Source organism: Oratosquilla oratoria, chromosome 4, assembly GCF_046742065.1.
Source record: "Oratosquilla oratoria isolate Oo_2021 chromosome 4, ASM4674206v1, whole genome shotgun sequence".
Classification (NCBI taxonomy): Eukaryota; Metazoa; Arthropoda; class Malacostraca; order Stomatopoda; family Squillidae; genus Oratosquilla; species Oratosquilla oratoria.
Genome location: NC_134780.1, coordinates 40054795 through 40071880, shown reverse-complemented (window position 1 = coordinate 40071880; position 17086 = coordinate 40054795). Strand labels below are relative to the sequence as shown.

Genomic DNA, 17086 nt, shown 5'->3' with positions numbered 1-17086 from the left:
TCCGCCCAGACATTCTTCTTCCCTGGGATGTAGCGAGCTCTGAGTGTCACTTGGAGGTTCTCGGCTAATAGGAGGATCTCCATAGTGAGATGGCAGAGGTCCTGGGAATGCCTGCATGAGGGAAGAGTCCAGAACCATACCCAGGTACGTGACTCTCTGTCTTGGAATGAAATCTGACTTCGTCTGGTTGACCGTGGAGCCCAATTTGCGGATGAAAGCTAGGACCGTCCCCAGGTGGTCGCGGCATAGCTGGGCGGAGTGTGCCAGGATCAGCCAATCGTCCAGGTAACGGAGTAGGCGAATCCCTCTGGAGTGGGACCACGCTGAGACGAGTTTGAACACTCTGGTGAAGACTTGGGGTGCTGTGGAGAGGCCGAAGCATAGGCAGGTGAATTGAAAAGTGGTGCCCTTGTGGACGAAGCGGAGGAATTTTCGGGATGAGGGATGGACAGGTATTTGGAAATAGGCGTCCTGGAGGTCCAGGGACACCATGAAGTCCCCTTCCCTGATAGACGCCCTCACGGCCTCTGGGGTGTCCATCCGGAACTTCGTCAGGGAAAGGAACTTGTTGAGAGGAGACAGATCGATGACAGGTCTCCACCCCCCTGTAGCCTTTGGTACTAGGAATAGCCTCGAGTAGAACCCCGGGTCCGGAGTTGAGACTTCCTCGAGTGCTCCTTTCTGGAGCAGAGTGGAGATTTCCTCCACTAGGGCCCGCCCGCGATCCGAGTCCGGATGGTAGTTGCTGACTTGGATGGGATAGGGGGAGAGGCTGGGGATGGTGTGAAAAGGAAGACGATAGCCTGCCTTGATAACCTGGATGGTCCAGTCCTCCGCCCCGGCAGCCTCCCATTCTCTCCAGTAGAGAGAGAGGCAACCTCCTATCCTGTGCGGGAGGGCAGGCGAGTTCCTAGAATTTCCTGCGTTGGGGTCCAGAGCCTCTATGATGTTTGCGCCCCTGTTCTCTATTGGGGAAGGGGCGGGGCTTTCCTGTCTGGGCTTTGGACTTCGAATGGGGAGGGGGCCCGTCTTCCCGCTTAGGGAGACGAAAAGGCTGCCTCTGCGTCTGAAAGGACCGAGGGGTCGATGGGGGGGTGGTCCTTGGCCTCGAGCTAGAGACGGCTGTTCTCTCGATGGCTCTGTTGTGTAGCAACTGGTTGGTGCTAGTGATTGCCGAGTCCACCACATCCGGGGGAATCAGCGTGTGGGTGAGCAGGGGGGCCCTCCTCAAAGGAGCATAAATCTCCCTGAGGAGGGGGTCACTGGGGTCCCCGAGGATGGTGTCTCTCCTGCGGGACTCGAAGTTGGCCCAGGACGTTGAGAGACAGGAAGCCTGATGCTTCAGGGCTCTGCTCGCGCTTGCTAAAAAAGCCTGGAGGTCGCATTCTTCCTGGGGTTGTAGTTCGGGTAAGAACTCCCTCGCCGAGGCAAGGAGGCGTTCTAGCCAGGAGTTCACCGCCAGGGACAGAGCCAGTGAATGAATGTGGTCGCTGACTTCCCTGCCGGAGAGGAGGACGTTTCGTCTGCGCAGCGACTCGGCGTCCGCCTTAACCAGCTCTGGTAACCTCGCCGGGATCGAGGCTGCTCTGAGGGTTGACCCCGATGGGGTGTAGAAGCGCTTCTGGTGTTCCAATGGGACCGGAAGCCAACGCGCCTTCTCGGTCGTCCTTGTTGCGAGAGCGTCGGAGGCCTGGGCCATGGCTCTCGCCGTCTGCGTACTCCATGGAAGGTGGAGGGGAGTAGGCTGGGCTTTCTGAGAGTTGGCCGTCATGAAGATGTCAGACTCGAATGTGGCTTCCTCTTCTTTCGGGGGGCCCAGTCGATTCGCCCTCCGAACCCTCGCGAGGACGTCCGAGAAGGAAGGTGGGACCACCATCGAGGATTCCGACTGGGAAACGGAAGGGGAAAGGGAGCGTGCCCCCCCCCCCCTACGGCGCTGTGGACATCGTCGTCGGCGTAGGAGGGGTCGGCACGGGCAGAGAGGAACCGCACGCTACCATCCTCGTCACTGATGGGTTCAGGGGGGGGCTGAGCAAGTGGAAGCTGGTCGAGGGGGGCCCTTGGGGGCGGAGACTCCTCACGAGCTTCCGTGCGGTGCACGAACCGCGCTTGAGAAGCGCGGAAAAATTCCCGTTGGGCCTCCATCTGTTCCTTCAACGTAGTGACGAGTGAACAGAGAGTGGGGAGGAGGTCCGGGGAATGTCCTCTTGGAGGGTCCCGCCTGGGTGCGGATGGTCCGGGAGACGCCAGGGGGAGACTGCCTCCTCTGGACGAAGCTGAGTCACCTACGACGAACGCACTTTACATATTCTTTTTCTTGTTTTTGTCTTGGGACATACTTTTCAACTTTTTTTTTATAAATTTTTGTCAAAATATTCCATTTCTCTTCTACTGTTGTATCTTCTTTGTGTATTCTTTGCCAGTTTTCATTTTGAAAGAATTCTCTTATTTTATATAAAAAAAAAATTCATACATCAATCTTCCTTTTCTATATTGTTCATTTCTTTTCATGTATTTTTTCTCATTTAGTTCTAGTTCTATCAATATGTGGTCACTTTTACTTATTGGTGCCTGGTATTCTATCTTTTCCACTATTTCAGGTTCTGATGTGATTATTAGGTCTAGTCTCGATGGTTCTTCTTCATTTCTATACCTAGTGTTCTCCTGAATCCATTGTCATTGTGTGGTCAATAATCATTTCAAGTAGAACACTTCCCCATGAGTCTTCTCCACCCTTTACGGTCATCTCTTCCCAGCAGATTTCTTTGCAATTAAAGTTGCCCATCATAACTATTCTTCCTCCATCTTCCATTATCTTGTTTAATGTTATTCTTGTGTCTTCTAACATACTTTTATGTTCACTCTCTTCCCACGAGGCTGTTTTTGGGGGCACGTAGTTTATTACAAACTTTCTGCTCTTCTTATCTCTGTCTTCTACTTCTATCATAATCATCTCTACTCTATTCTTTCCATATGTGACACTCTTCACATTTATATCCTTCTTAGTCTGGAACATAACTCCACCCCCTTGTTTTATCTCTCTGTTTCTAATCCAATAATTATATGCATTGTGTCCTATGCTGTTGGGTGGTAGTGGACCTTTTAATTTTGTCTCTACAATGCCCATTATGTCTGGTTCTTTTTCCTTCAGATACTCGTTCAGTTCATTCAGTCCTGTTATTAATCCATCTATATTTGTGTAGGATACTCTTAACTTTCTGTTATTTCCATTGTATTCTCTGTTTCTTTTTTGTTTCTCTCTGTTATGGTCCATTTCCTCAATTTCATGTTCACTACTCTCCAGTAGAATTCTTCTTTTTCTGACTCCGTTCTGGTCTCGTTTTTTTCTTTAGCTTCTTTCCTTTTCATTTTTTCTTCCTCTCTTTCCTCTTTATTCATTTCTCTTTTTATCCATACCTTTTTATATTGTTCACTTGCTGCTAGCTTCCTTGTTTTTGCTAAGATATTCTCTGCTGTTGTTTGTGACCTGAATTTAATCTTAATTGGTCTGGTCTTATCTGTACTATATTTTCCGAGCCTAAACATCTCTTCAATTTGTTTCATTATTTCAGGTTCATCTTCCTGAACTAATTCTAGTAAACTGCTTACTTTTTTTTTTCCTCACTGATTCTTGAAGTTCTGTCTAGGTTATGTTTCTCTTCCATTCCCAATATAATTATACATTTCTTTTTATCTGCTAAGTCTCTTACTATATTCTCCTTCTGTCTCATCACTTTGATAACTGAGTCTTCAGTTTGTTCTTTCATTTGCTGTTTAATTATGTCAGTAAATGTAACTTTACTGTTTTCCTGGATTTTTTCCAACCCTGTGCTTCTTTTGCTATGGCCTCTTTATTGTCTTTATTATTCCTCTTTAATTCTTCATTCTCCTCTTTTACTTCTTTTAACTGTCTTTTTAATTCTTCTATTTCATTAGTTAAATTTTTGTTCGCCTTCTCTAGTTCTTCCAACTTTTCAACTCTCTGCGCAATGTTGGTTACGTTGCCGAACCTGTCTTCCCAATGTTCGATCATCTTATCAAGTTTCTCCTCTAGTCTTGTCAATCAGGGGAGGTTGGTATCCCCCCCACCCTCATTAAATCCCTGGAAATTATTATCCTCACCTTCCATTGTGCTGCTCTTATCTATATTTCTAATCTTTACATTTTTGTTAATCCCATCACCAGAATCATCGGTCCTCCGTTTGTTTACAAGACGTCTGGCCTCTTGGACCAAGTCTTCCCCCTCCTCATTTCCTTCCATTTCCCTCAGTAATCCCTCCCCTTCTCCTTTTTCCTCACTTTCCCATGACACCACGAGTTATCCCCTTCCCTGTAAATACAATAGGTACTTCCTTTGTGTTGAGGTCCACGAAAATTTCACTTTTTCTTCAGAACTCTAATCCTCGCTGTCCATCCGACAAAAGTGTGTGTGTGTGTGTGTGTGTTTTATTTATTTATTTAATTCTAGCACACAGAAGTATTGCTCAGTCATGCAGGCTCTTGCTGACCTGCACTGCCCCCTCAGAGGAGCCTAATGCGCTTAGTAGCTACGGCCGAAGCCGTCACCTTTGGGGTTGCACTGTTGGGGGCAGGTAATTATGAGTCACTGCTGGGAATTGGAGAGAATTGCTGGATTCGAACCCATGACAAAGCGAACACGAGACCAGCACGTTTCCGATGACACCACCAGACATTTGTTGGTAATGGGGAAATTAGATGGTAGGAGGGGTGGTGAATGGGAGTGGAGTGGGTGGGGATGAAATGGGTGGGAGTGGAATTATGCCTTTTGACTTTGGCTAACTCCCTGGTAAGGGGAAAAAAGCCTTTGGTATATATATGTATAAATCTCCAACTTTTGTGTGAACATTTGTAACCATACACTATGCTGGGTAAGGGATTCGGGCTCTAAGGAGATGAAAGAGGGGGGGGCCATATTCTGTTGATATGCAAGAAAATTTTGTATCAAAAGCTTGGCTGATTTTGGCACACACACATTAAAAGGTTGGCCAGCCCTGGTCTAGATGAAGACTAAGTCCCTCTGGAAGTAGTGATGCACCAGGTAGCTTCTCTTCCAAGAGGGGAAATATGCCTAACACCCTTCTGGTTGTAATTATTTAGATTAAGATTACCCTTCAATGGATAGATGGTAACTTCAGACCAGAAAAAGATCTGGCGAGAGTCAGACTAAATAATAGAAGTGTGGCCTACCAATCTAGGTGTTTATCTCAATTCTTATACACAATAATCATGCACTGACACTACACCAGCTTTTCATATTTGTTTACCTCACAAATCTTAGTGCCTCTTCACAGTATCAGTACAAAACTCCTAAAACTGTCCTGCACATCCAGTAGGCTTATAAAATTCCCTCACACATCCATACAAACCAAGATGTATTAATCAAACAAAAAAGCTAAAATTGGAGTCTTTATTGTCAAATAGATCATCAAAACTATGTAGAGAAGGAATGTTAAACTTATTTCAAAAGAAAGAAATACTCTGTACATAAAACTATACTAATTGCTCAACAATGTACTAATAGCGATCACCATGATTTTATTCATAGATAAGTGTTACTCGTTAAAACAATAGAGTGATTTGCATAAACTCTCGGCACAATAGAAACAGTTGTACCCACGTGTGAGGGAAGACATGAAACAAGTAAGTACTCAACAAGAAAACACGTTAGGCCAGTGGTCCTTGTCATGAACACAAGAAATGGCCAACACATGGTTAAAACCTGACTAAATGAAGGTTTTTATGACACAAAATTAACCCTTTCAGCCCTATGACAGATTTTGCTCTGGATAACACCAAACAACTTAATTCAACTATGAAAAGAAGGTCTATCAGAACCTTATTTTCCATGAATGTGAGATTGACAAACGACTACTGATTACACAGCCTCCTCCAACTACACAACATGAGAAGACCCCTCTTTGGATCACCTAAAACATCCTAAATTTATAAGTAATGTAGTATATCTTTAACATACTAAAATCATATATCACCTATGTCCTTTGTCTGAAAAAAGTTATTGTCCAATGTGATATGTGGAACCTAGATTCATTTATGTTCAAGCTATCTTTAATATCACCATCATTTAAAGCTGACGTATGAGATTTTTTTGCAAAGTACCTGGAATTGATGTGGCTTCAAAATTAATATTACATATCAACTAAACAGCCTGTGCTTTATCTAAACAATTATCACCACATTATTCATAGGAATGCAGGACCTACACCATGTGGTGGGCCAGTAAGAGGCACAGCATCAAGTGGGGAAGATCCACCTCTCCTGCCCTGCAGGCCTGAAAAGTTCTACATTACATGCACACACACACACATACACACACATTGACACAGGTACACATACACACACACAAAATCAAACTCATATAAGCCAAATAGCAATATTAATTTAGCTGTTGCATCTCCTACACTGCACAGTTGATTTTTTAACAAAAGAGGAAGTAATACTGAGGATGAATTGGGTTGAACTTGGTAACATAGTTCCTCCAGTGTTGCAGGTTTTCATCTGTCATAAGGACATGACTAAATGTTATCATGCTGCACAAGAACAGCAATAGAATAGGCTAATCCTGACTTCAAGAGATACTGGTAGTTTGCAACACAACACAAATAATAATCTCATGACCTACACTGTAAATCACACAACCATTTGATCTGCGCACCAAACTATTTTCTTACAAACAAAAATGTCAGTGCTAAAGGAGCTCAGTTATATGCTCCAGACTTTTAAAATACACTACAGCTTATTGTCTCCAAAACTGCATAACTATTCCCCCACTGTCCCATCCAAACAACTAAAGAATGGCTGCCTCATCTGTCACAGTTATAAATTTCAGAATCAACCCAAAAGTTCCAACTAGAATGAAATGTACAAATATTATTCATATCTCTGTTAGATAAAATATATAATTATTAAAAGCAACTTTACTGAATAATAAGTGTACTTCACATTCTGTCCTCTGAAGGCCACCCAATCAAGGGTCCAATGATTCTTCAGGATAAGTTTTATGATCTTTTGGGTATGATGATCTTGGGATGCTATGGGTGCTGATCACAGTGCTGCAGACATTAGGGTAGTCCTGTTTATACATTATCACTACTACCATAGCCCCACAAGATGATTCTACGGTCCTGACTGCCACTAACTAGCTGCTGCCCATTTGGTGCAAGAGCCAAACAAGTTATAGGACCTGCAAAGAAATAGAGACATGTGATATCATTGAAAATGAAAACATTCAGATCATAAAACAAGCACTCCACGGAAGACCTCTAAATTCTATACTTCACTGGGCTCCCTCAGACATCAACCCAAATGAGAAATCACTCAAGTAAGAACTGCACTGGCACAACTGTGTTCATATCACTACCTTGTACAAAAATCATTACAGAAGCAGAACTAGCCTGGCAACAGACTCCAACTGCTCCAGGTGCAACTACCAAACAAAAAACACAGCAGAATTTATTCTAAATTGCCCTATTCTCACCCTATCCAGATAACATAAAATCTCTTCTCCAAGTGACCTCTGGGCCAAACCAATGGCCGTGGCCATTTACTTGGGGGAGGGCATATATCTAAAAGAGACTGGGGACAACAGACCAATTGATTGATTGATTGAAAATGTATCATTACATAATACCACATAACAGAAAATAAAGGGCAAGGGTGAACATGTAAACTGGACCTACTTAACTTCAGTGTAACATCACTTTGGTTTTGCTACAACACAATACAGTATAGTTACAGTAGAATAAATAATTCCATACAACACAATACAGCTGTGATCCCAAAGCAGGACATGAAGACACAACATGCCTTTACACTTCACCAGCAAATATATATGGCACAATACTACCACACTCCAAAATGACACTACCATGAGAAGTATGACTGTAAATAAAAAATATTCTATTCTAAGCTTTCAAAGAACCTCTGAAACAACTTGCACTTTACCTTTATGTGCTTCAACCCTCCTGAGTACTTGTCCAGCAGCCATATCAAAGATGATGAGGTCACCAGATGAACCTCCTGCCACTACAAGGCGACCATCCCACACCACACATCTGTAAACAAATTTTAATATAAAGTGAGCTAAGAAATGGACTAGTTCTAATCATTCTTACCCTGACATCTGAGCACATTCTCTCAGCACAGCACCTCCTGGCATGAAGTCCTCACTTTCATAGTACATATAACCAAGAGCTCATCAGTTCCTAACATGTGCACATTTACAAAATTTACAAGTTCGAATACTGAGGTTTGATGTGCCCTGGATGCATGCAATAAATGAATATACAAGTACAAGGATGGAAGACGGGAAGAGGGAAGGTGAAAAGAGAGTGTAAGAGGGAAAAAGGGAGGTAAGGAGGGGAGAGGGGAGGGAGGGAAGGAGAGGAGGAATGAAAAGAATTTTTTTTATACTCCTCATTGATAAGTGTGTTTGGCTTGGCAGGAGACAAATCTTACACATTTCCAACAGTTGTGAATTAACTTATTGCTTCATTAGGCAAACAAAACCACAAAATACTAAATCCTAAATGACTATACACATTTCCAAAAATGTAGATACAATATTGATTGTGGGAGGTTTTGCAGATATATGGGATTGGGAGAAAGCTGCTAAGGACAGTGAAGAATTTTTACGAAAATAGTAGAGCCTGCGTAAGAAATTAGAAATGGTGAGGGCAAGCAGTTTGAGGTAAAGGTGGGACTGCATCAGGGATGTGTCATGTTGCCATGGCTGTTCAATGTGTATATGGATGAGGTGATGTGGGAGCTAAAGGTGAGGGTAATGAGCAGGGGACTGAAGACAGCTAAAAAAAAAATGGAGATAGTGGGAGGTGAGCCAGTTGTTCTCTGCTGACAACACTGCGCTTGTGACAGGGTCAGAGGTGAGATTAAAGGAATTAATGACAGAGTTTGGACAGTTATGCATTAGGAGAAAGTTGAAGGTAAATGTGAATAAGTGTAAGGTAATGAGATGTTCAAGGGTGGCTGTGATTTGGAAGCAAGCCTTACAAAACAGAAGTTGGAGGAAGTGGATAGTTTTAAGTATTTGGGGTCACATGTGGCAGAAAAGGAGTGGAGGTGGAGGTAAAGCGTAGATTGAGAGGGGCAAGTGCCTTGGGGGATTAAAAAGTGTCATGAGAAATATGCATTTGGGAATGGATGCAGAGGGATTATATGAAGAGGAGATTGTGCTCATGGCACTGTATGGGGTGGAGACTTTAAGAGAGAGGAAAAGTTTAATTGTTTGAGATGAAATGTCTGAGAAGTATGGTAAGGGTTACACAGTTGGATAGAGTGAGAAAAAAGGAGGTGAGGAGGAGGGTGGAGGATGGTAAAGTAGATGGCACATAGGACTGATGAAAGAGTATTGGTATGGTTTGGACACATGAAAGAATGAGTGAATAAAGATAAGTAAAAGAGGAGTGGAATGCAGAGGTAGATGGAAAGAACTTAAGGGGATGACCAAAGATAAGATGGATAGATGGGGTGAAGGGGGATTTGAGCAAGAAGGAAAGTCTGTTGAGAAGAGAAGGGAGAAGGCAAGATGAGTGGAAAATGGCTGTGTATAAATGATACTGTGATGCACAGATGGGAAGGGGGTGGGGGATGGTAAGAATTAAGGAGTGGTTATGTGTGAATGTTATTTTGATGCAGTCAATAGGGTATATTTCCCGTTCTCTCTTTTCTGCATGAGGGGACGGAGAGGGGGGGTCACCAATTGAGTGAAGAGGCCCTGCTGTGGATGTGCTGTGTCTTACTACATTGCTTCTGGCCCAGGGCATTGGCTGGGATACAGGGATAACCTATTGTCCACGAGGAGCTAGGGAGGAAAGGGTGGTGGATGGGACTGGAATGGGTGAGAGTGGGTACTTGCCTTTTGACTTGGCTACCTTCCTTGTAAGTGGGAAAAAACCTTTGGTAGATATACAGATCTACATTTACCATCATACAAAAAAAGTAAGCAAATAAATACACAAATAAATAAAAATAAAATAAATAAATAATGAGTTTGAATTTAAGAAAGATGTAGATCTACATTTACCCACATACAAAAAGCAAATAAATAAAAATAAAATAAATAAATAGTTTGAAATTGAGCAAAATGTAACCTTACCGAATAAGTTCCCCTAAACTGTTGGTGCAGATTTTGCTGCCAATGGAGGTGTCAATGATGGTGAGAAGACCATCATCTCCACATGTAAGAAGACGATCCTCCTCTGGATTCCAAACTAAGGCATTGATGCTGCCAGCATGACCTGCATAGGTGAGAAAAGCAAATGAAGTTACAAAGCCTTTGCAGCTTAATGGGACATTGTTGTATTTAGCTAACTGTAACTTACATGAAAAAAACTACACTTGTGGGGACCTTTTTTTATGGTCTTTGGCATGATATGGATCAATTGGGATTCATTACAAATTAAAAGTGAACAGTATATACCAGTATATTTCATTTTCCCATACTCTTCCCTAAATTTCTTTGACAAAAAATCTATATAAAAAATAATAATAATAATAAAATAAAATAAATATAAAAATAAATAAAATAAAGTATAAATCTAATGCATCTTAAATAAAACAAGAAATTTGTAATACAACACACATTTAATTTGGTGTTCAATATTAGCCTCAGGTAGCGTCCATAGTGTGACAACACCATCCTGTGTGCCAACACCCAAAAGGGTGCCGCTCGAGTGCACAGCCATACAAGTCACTGGTGCATCATGATCCAGCTCACTACGAATATGTCCACCACGATTAAGGCCAGATGGGCCACCGCTCCCACCACCATAGGACCATATCCGCACTGTACAGTCCCAAGAACCTGGCACAGAGTATGCAATATGTTACCGTTATCATTTAAGACGATTTATTGCTACAAAAAACCACAATCAGAAGTATTTCATAAAGTCCAAATGGTGCTTACCTGTAATAAGAGTGGCATTGGCCCAGTGTAAACATGACACAGCATCACTATGTGCCTCAAAGAGTTTTGTTACTTGACTATATTCAAGGTTGTACAGGTACCTGTCCAACATGAACAAACATTCAATAAATTCAACAATGTCTTCTACAATCAACATAAAGATACTGTCAAACTAAAATTATAAAGTGACATCATATAAAAATCCCAAATGTTATAGAGAAGAGGTAGCAAAAGATAAATGTGACTCAGCATTTCCCTCTGAGTGGAGATTTGTCTCAAATCATAATAATGTTGTGTAATTAGTCCATAGCTGTAGGAGACCCTAAAGTCTCCAAGTACTATGAAATTTATACAGTTAATATCCCATATGGTTTAAAAATATACATCATTCTCTATTATATGATCAATAATTTCTCTCCTCCAAACAGGTCCATGGACAAATGGAAGAAATGTGTAGCACAGGTGATATCTTGAACCTATAATTGGGGGAGGGGGGGTGCCTAGTACCTATAATGTCTGTTGAACATACATTTAGAGAGAAAGACAGAGACAGACGGACAGAGATAGAGAGACAGAGAGAGTGAGAGACAGAATGAGACAGAGAAAGACAGAGATACAGAGAAAGAGAGACAGACATGGAGAAAGAGAGACAGAGAATGTATGTGTGTGTGTGTATGTGTATTTACCTAGTTTTATTTACCTAGTTGTATTTTACGTGACGAGAGCTATGCTCGAAGTGACCCGTTTTCGTATCTCTCCACATCCAGTTTATTCTTAAAATCATGTATAGTTTGGGCATTCACTGTTTCTCCATTCAGTTTGTTCCAGACATCAATCACTCTTATGTGGGAAGCTATTCTTTTTCAGGTCTCTTCTGTAGCTGTCTTTCTTTAGTTTCTTTTCGTGTCCTCTTGTTTCTCTTCTGTTGCACTTTAATAAGTCATCTCTGTCGAGAATTTCCATCACTTTCATAATTCTGAAAATGGTCAACAAATCGCCTCTTTCTCTTCTCTGTTCCAGTGATGATAGATGTAATTTTTCCAATCTTTGTTCATATGTCAGGTTTGTCAGTGTAGGCACCATCTTTGTCGCTGCTCTTTGTATTCTTTCTAACTTTCTTATGTTCTTCTTTGTGCTAGGTACCCATAGTGTTGCAGCATATTCTAGTTTAGGTCTTATCAGTGTAACAACTATTTTTTTAACCATCTCCTTATCTATGTAGTTGATGGCCACTTTCATTGACCTCAATAAGTTATAAGTCTCTCCAAATAATTTATTGACATGTTTATCAGGTGTCAAGTCACTTGAGATGATTACTCCCAGGTCCCTTTCTGAATCGACTTTTTTGACTTCTTTGTTTCCAATTTTATATTGTCCCGATACTCTATTTTTACTTTTTCCAAATTCTATTTTGCTACATTTTTTAATGTAGTGTGTGTGTGTGTATTTACCTAGTTGTATTATATGGGAAGGGAGCTATGCTCGTGGTGACCCGTCTTTGTATCTCTCAGCATCAAGTTTTTTCTTAAAATCTTGAATGGTGTTTGCACACACTGTTTTTTTGTCCAATTTGTTCCAAGTATCTATCACTCTGTGTGGGAAGCTATCTTTTTTCTGATCTCTTCTGTAATTATCTTTTTTTAGTTTCTTTTCATGTCCTCTTGTTTTTCCATTGTCCCATTTCAATAAGTCATTCTTATCTAAGATTTCCATTCCCTTCATAATTCTATAGATAGTAAGTCTCCTCTTTCCCTTTTTTGTTCCAGAGTTGGTAATTCTAATTTGGACAGTCTTTGTTAATATGTCATTTTGGAAAGAGTTGGTGCCAGTTTTGTTGTTACTCTTTGTATTCTTTCTAACTTCTTTATATTCTTTTTGGTACTGGGTGTCCATAGTGTTGCTGCGTACTCGACTTTTGGTCTTATTAGTGTAGTTAAATTCTTTTTATCATTTCCTCGTCCAGATAGGTAAATGCCACTTTTATTGACCTCAATAAATTATAGGTTTCTCCAACTATTTCATTAATATGCTTATCCGGTGTCATGTCTTTGCTGATCATCACTCCAAGGTCTTTTTCAGTTTACTTTTCTGACCTTTTCTTCACCAATTTTATAATCTTTCGATATTCTGTTTTTTACTTTTTCCAAACTCCATTATACTACATTTCTTGATATTGAATTTCACTTCCCACTTTTGAGTCCATTTCCAGATCTTGTCCAAGTCTTGTTGTAATGAGTTGCAATCCTCCTCAGTTTTTACTTTCTTTAGTATTTTTGCGTTGTCTGCAAAGAAATTCATATAACACTCTACTCCTTCATCCATGTCATTTATGTATATAGCAAACATGATCGGGGCCAGTACTGATCCCTGCGGGACACCACTTATCATTTCTTCCCAATTTGAGAATTTGTCTCTCATCACCATCATTTTTCTCCCAGTCAGGAAGTCTTTCATCTATTCCAATAATTTTCCTCTGATGCCACCTATTGATTCTATCTTCCTTATTAGTTTATTGTGTGGTACCTTATCAAATGCCTTTTGTAGGTCCAGAAAGGCACAGTCTGCCCAACCATCTCTCTCTTGTATTATGTCTATTAATCTTGAATAGAAACAGAAACTAGTCTGAATCCAAATTAATTTGGATTCAGTATAATTTTTTCTTCCAAATGTTTAACTCATCTATTTTTGACAACCTTTTTGCAAATTTTTGCTACTGTGCTTGTCAGGGAGACTGGTCTTTAATTTGATGGGTCTTTCTTGTTTCCTCCCTTATAAATTGGTACAAAGTTTGCTTTCTTCCAGTCCTGTGGCACTTTTCCTCTTTTAAGTGAGAATTTAATCATATTGTATTTTTACTAAGTCATCTCTATCAAGGACTTCCATCCCTTTCATAATTCTGTTGATGGTTAGCAGGTCTCCTCTTTCTCTTCTTTGTTCCAGAGTTGGTAGTTCAAGTTTGTCCAATCTTTGTTCGTATGTCAATTATAGAGTGTTGGTGCCATCTTTGTTGTTGCTCTTTGAATTCTTTCTAATTTCTTTACGTTCTTTTTAGTACTAGGTGTCCATAGTGTCGCAACATACTCCAACTTTGGTCTTATCAATGTGTGTGTGTGTGTATTTACACGATTGTATTTACCAAGGGATGGAATGGGTGGGAATGATTTTATGCATTTTACTTTTTGGCTACCTCCCTTGAAAGGGGGAAAAAGCCTTGGTATATGTATGTATGTATTTACCTAATTATAGTATACAGGAAAGGAGCAATGCTCGTTGGGTTCCATCTCCTATTCTCTAATTTTCTAACATAACTAGACTCAAATTCATGTATTGTTCAAACAATCTATATCTTTAATTTCCAGTTATCATATTTTGATTTAAAATCATGTATTGTTTGAGCTTGGGTGAGTGTGTGTGTGAAAGAACATTGAGAGTAATCTACCCAGTGAAAGACTGTTTACTAAAACAGAATGTATGTACATCAACAAGGGTCAAAGAACGCATCACTACTATAATGACATGTGGTACACAGGTAAATGATACAATATCAGAAAATAGCCATTACTTACACAGAGTTGTCCCAGGAACCGACAAGGATGTGCTGATTGCTTGGCAGTGGGAAGCAGCAGGACAGGGCCAGGGAACCAATGTGCACACTACGAACCTGTACATCATCCCATCATTTTACATTTGCCTTCCATTACGAGTCCCCTAAATTAAATCTACATTCACCCACTGCAAGAATACTATTCAATAGTTTCTTTAACTGACAAACTTCCTCTGGATCATTCAAAAAGTCAATCAAATTACAGATAATTTTTAGTATTAATGTTGCCTTGTTCATCTTATTCAGATCTCCCAACAGTCAAAGGATTGAGTTAATATCATATGACTATTTATGAGAAGAATGTTTTTGACAAAGCTAAAATAAAATATCACTCCATTCTACACTCTTCTTGCCAAGCTGGAAAGAAGACTGTAGAATGGACTGCTTGGCCAGACAGTCTAAGGAGCAACAACAAAACTCTTCTTGCTAATTCTTTCCTCAACCATTCTTTCCATATGCCCTCCCATAAATCTCTTTGGGAAGAAACTTTAGACTGTTGTCTGTGCAGGCAGACACCAGTGATCAGCTCTCTTTATGTGAAAAGGTGGGGGGAAATACAGTTGAAGTTGGTACATCTTGGGACCAAACCAGATGGACATGCATGTTTTGAAATGGGCAGCAGGGAGATTTTTATTTCTGCCATCTATCTTGCATGACAACTACCCAAAAGAATGTGTATTTAACTAATTGCATTTACCTCATTTTAGTACACAGGAAAGGAGCAACATTCATTGGGTCCCATCTCCTATTCTCTAATTATCTATCCTACCTAGCCTCAAATTCATGTAGTTCCAACTTAATCTATATCCTTGATTTCCAATTATCAAACTTAGATTTGAATTCATGTATTGTTTGAGCTTGGGCTATATCACTTCCTAAGCTATTCCAAGTATTTATCCATCTATATAGAAAACTGTATTTCTTCACATCCTTTAGACACATTTTCTTTCTTAATTTGCTCCCATGACCTCTTAAAGCCCTCCCATCTTTAATAAGGAGATTTCTTCTTTCAATACAATCTATCCCCTTTAGTGAATCATATCACCTCTTTCTCTTCAATCTTTCAAAGTTGGCAGACCTAGTGCTTTTAATCTATCCTCATATGATTTATCTACCAGGCAACTAGTTTGGTTGCTGCCCTTTGTATTCTCTCAGTCTTGCTTATATCCTTCACTTTGTGTGAGGACCATACTACTGACACCTATTCCAGTTTTGAATGGATCAGGGTTTTGAGGAGGTTTTTCATCATCTCTTCATCCATACAGTGAAACACCACTTTGATCTTCTGCAGTAATCCATACATATCTCCCACAATCTTGATGATACGTCTGTCAGGTGACAGGTTGTCTTTTATTAACACTTCCAAACCTTGTGTATGTGCATATGTAATTATGTACATATACATATATACATACATACATACATATATATATAATATATATATATATCAGAAACATGGAACATAGAAAGGAAGAGAGGAGTTTGAATGTGTTTGAGATGAGGTGCCTGAGAAGTATGATAGTGGTTACTAGGCTGGTTAGAGTGAGGAGGTGAGAGGAAGAGCGGGGTTGGAAAGGGAGTTGGGAGATATGGTTGATGAAAGTGTTGGGATGGTTTGGACACATGGAAAGAATGAGTGAACAAAGAGTCCGTTGATGAAGGACAGGAGAAGACAGAAGATAGGGATGATTAGAGAATGGTTGTGTATGGATGATGCTGTGATGCATGAAAGGGAGTGGGTGGGAGATGGGGGGTGAGGGAGTATGTATGAAAAAATAATTTGATCCAGACCAAAGGGATTTCTCCCAATCTTCTCTTTTTTTGCATGATGGGACTGATGATGCAAAAATCATGAGAAGAGTGAAAAATGAGGAGGATGGTAGACTAGTGCAAAAAGATCTAGAGACTATTTTTGCATGGAGCCAAGAATGGTAATTAAAGTTCCACACCAAAAAATGCAAAATACTGATAATGGGTAATAGTGGCAAAAGACCATCCTTAAATTATTTCTTGGGAAGTGAATCCATTACAAAAGTAAAAGAGGGGAAAGACTTGGGTGTATTGATGAAAGACAACCTATCACCTGACAGACATCTGCAGGATTGTGGGAGAGACATATGGACTACTGCAGATTAAAGTTGCATTTTGCTATATGGATGAACAGATGATGAAAAAAATAATTGAAACCCTGATATGTCCAAGACTGGAATAGCCAGTAGTATGTTCCCCACACAGAGTGAAGGATATAAGCAAGATTGATAGAATACAAAGAGCAGGAACCAAACTGGTCCCCAGCCTGGCAGATAAACCATATAAGGAAAGACTAAATGCACTGGGTCTGCCAACATTGAAAGATAAAAAAGAAAGAGGTGATATGATTAAAGTATTCAGGTCACTAAAGGGGATAGATTGCACTGACAAAAGAAATCTTCTGATTAAAGATGGGAGGGCTTTAAGAGGCCATGGAAGCAAATTAAGAAAGAAAATGTGTCGAAAGGATGTGAAGAAATACAGTTTTC

At 40.5% G+C, this 17086-nt stretch overlaps 1 protein-coding gene across 2 annotated transcripts in view; it reads right to left on the bottom strand.

Moving 5' to 3' along the window:
- Positions 1-5414: 5414 nt before the first annotated feature.
- Positions 5415-17086, bottom strand: part of LOC143024801 (protein FAN-like) — a 40758-nt gene continuing 29086 nt past the window's right edge. For both annotated transcript variants that reach the window (XM_076184019.1, XM_076184018.1), the window contains exons 16-21: positions 14530-14624; positions 10964-11064; positions 10640-10861; positions 10154-10295; positions 7984-8093; positions 5415-7222 (exon numbers count right to left, since the gene is read on the bottom strand). In XM_076184019.1, the coding sequence (XP_076040134.1) occupies positions 7116-7222; positions 7984-8093; positions 10154-10295; positions 10640-10861; positions 10964-11064; positions 14530-14624 (777 nt within the window). In that variant the 3' untranslated portion in view covers positions 5415-7115. The remainder of the gene's footprint in view (positions 7223-7983; positions 8094-10153; positions 10296-10639; positions 10862-10963; positions 11065-14529; positions 14625-17086) is intronic.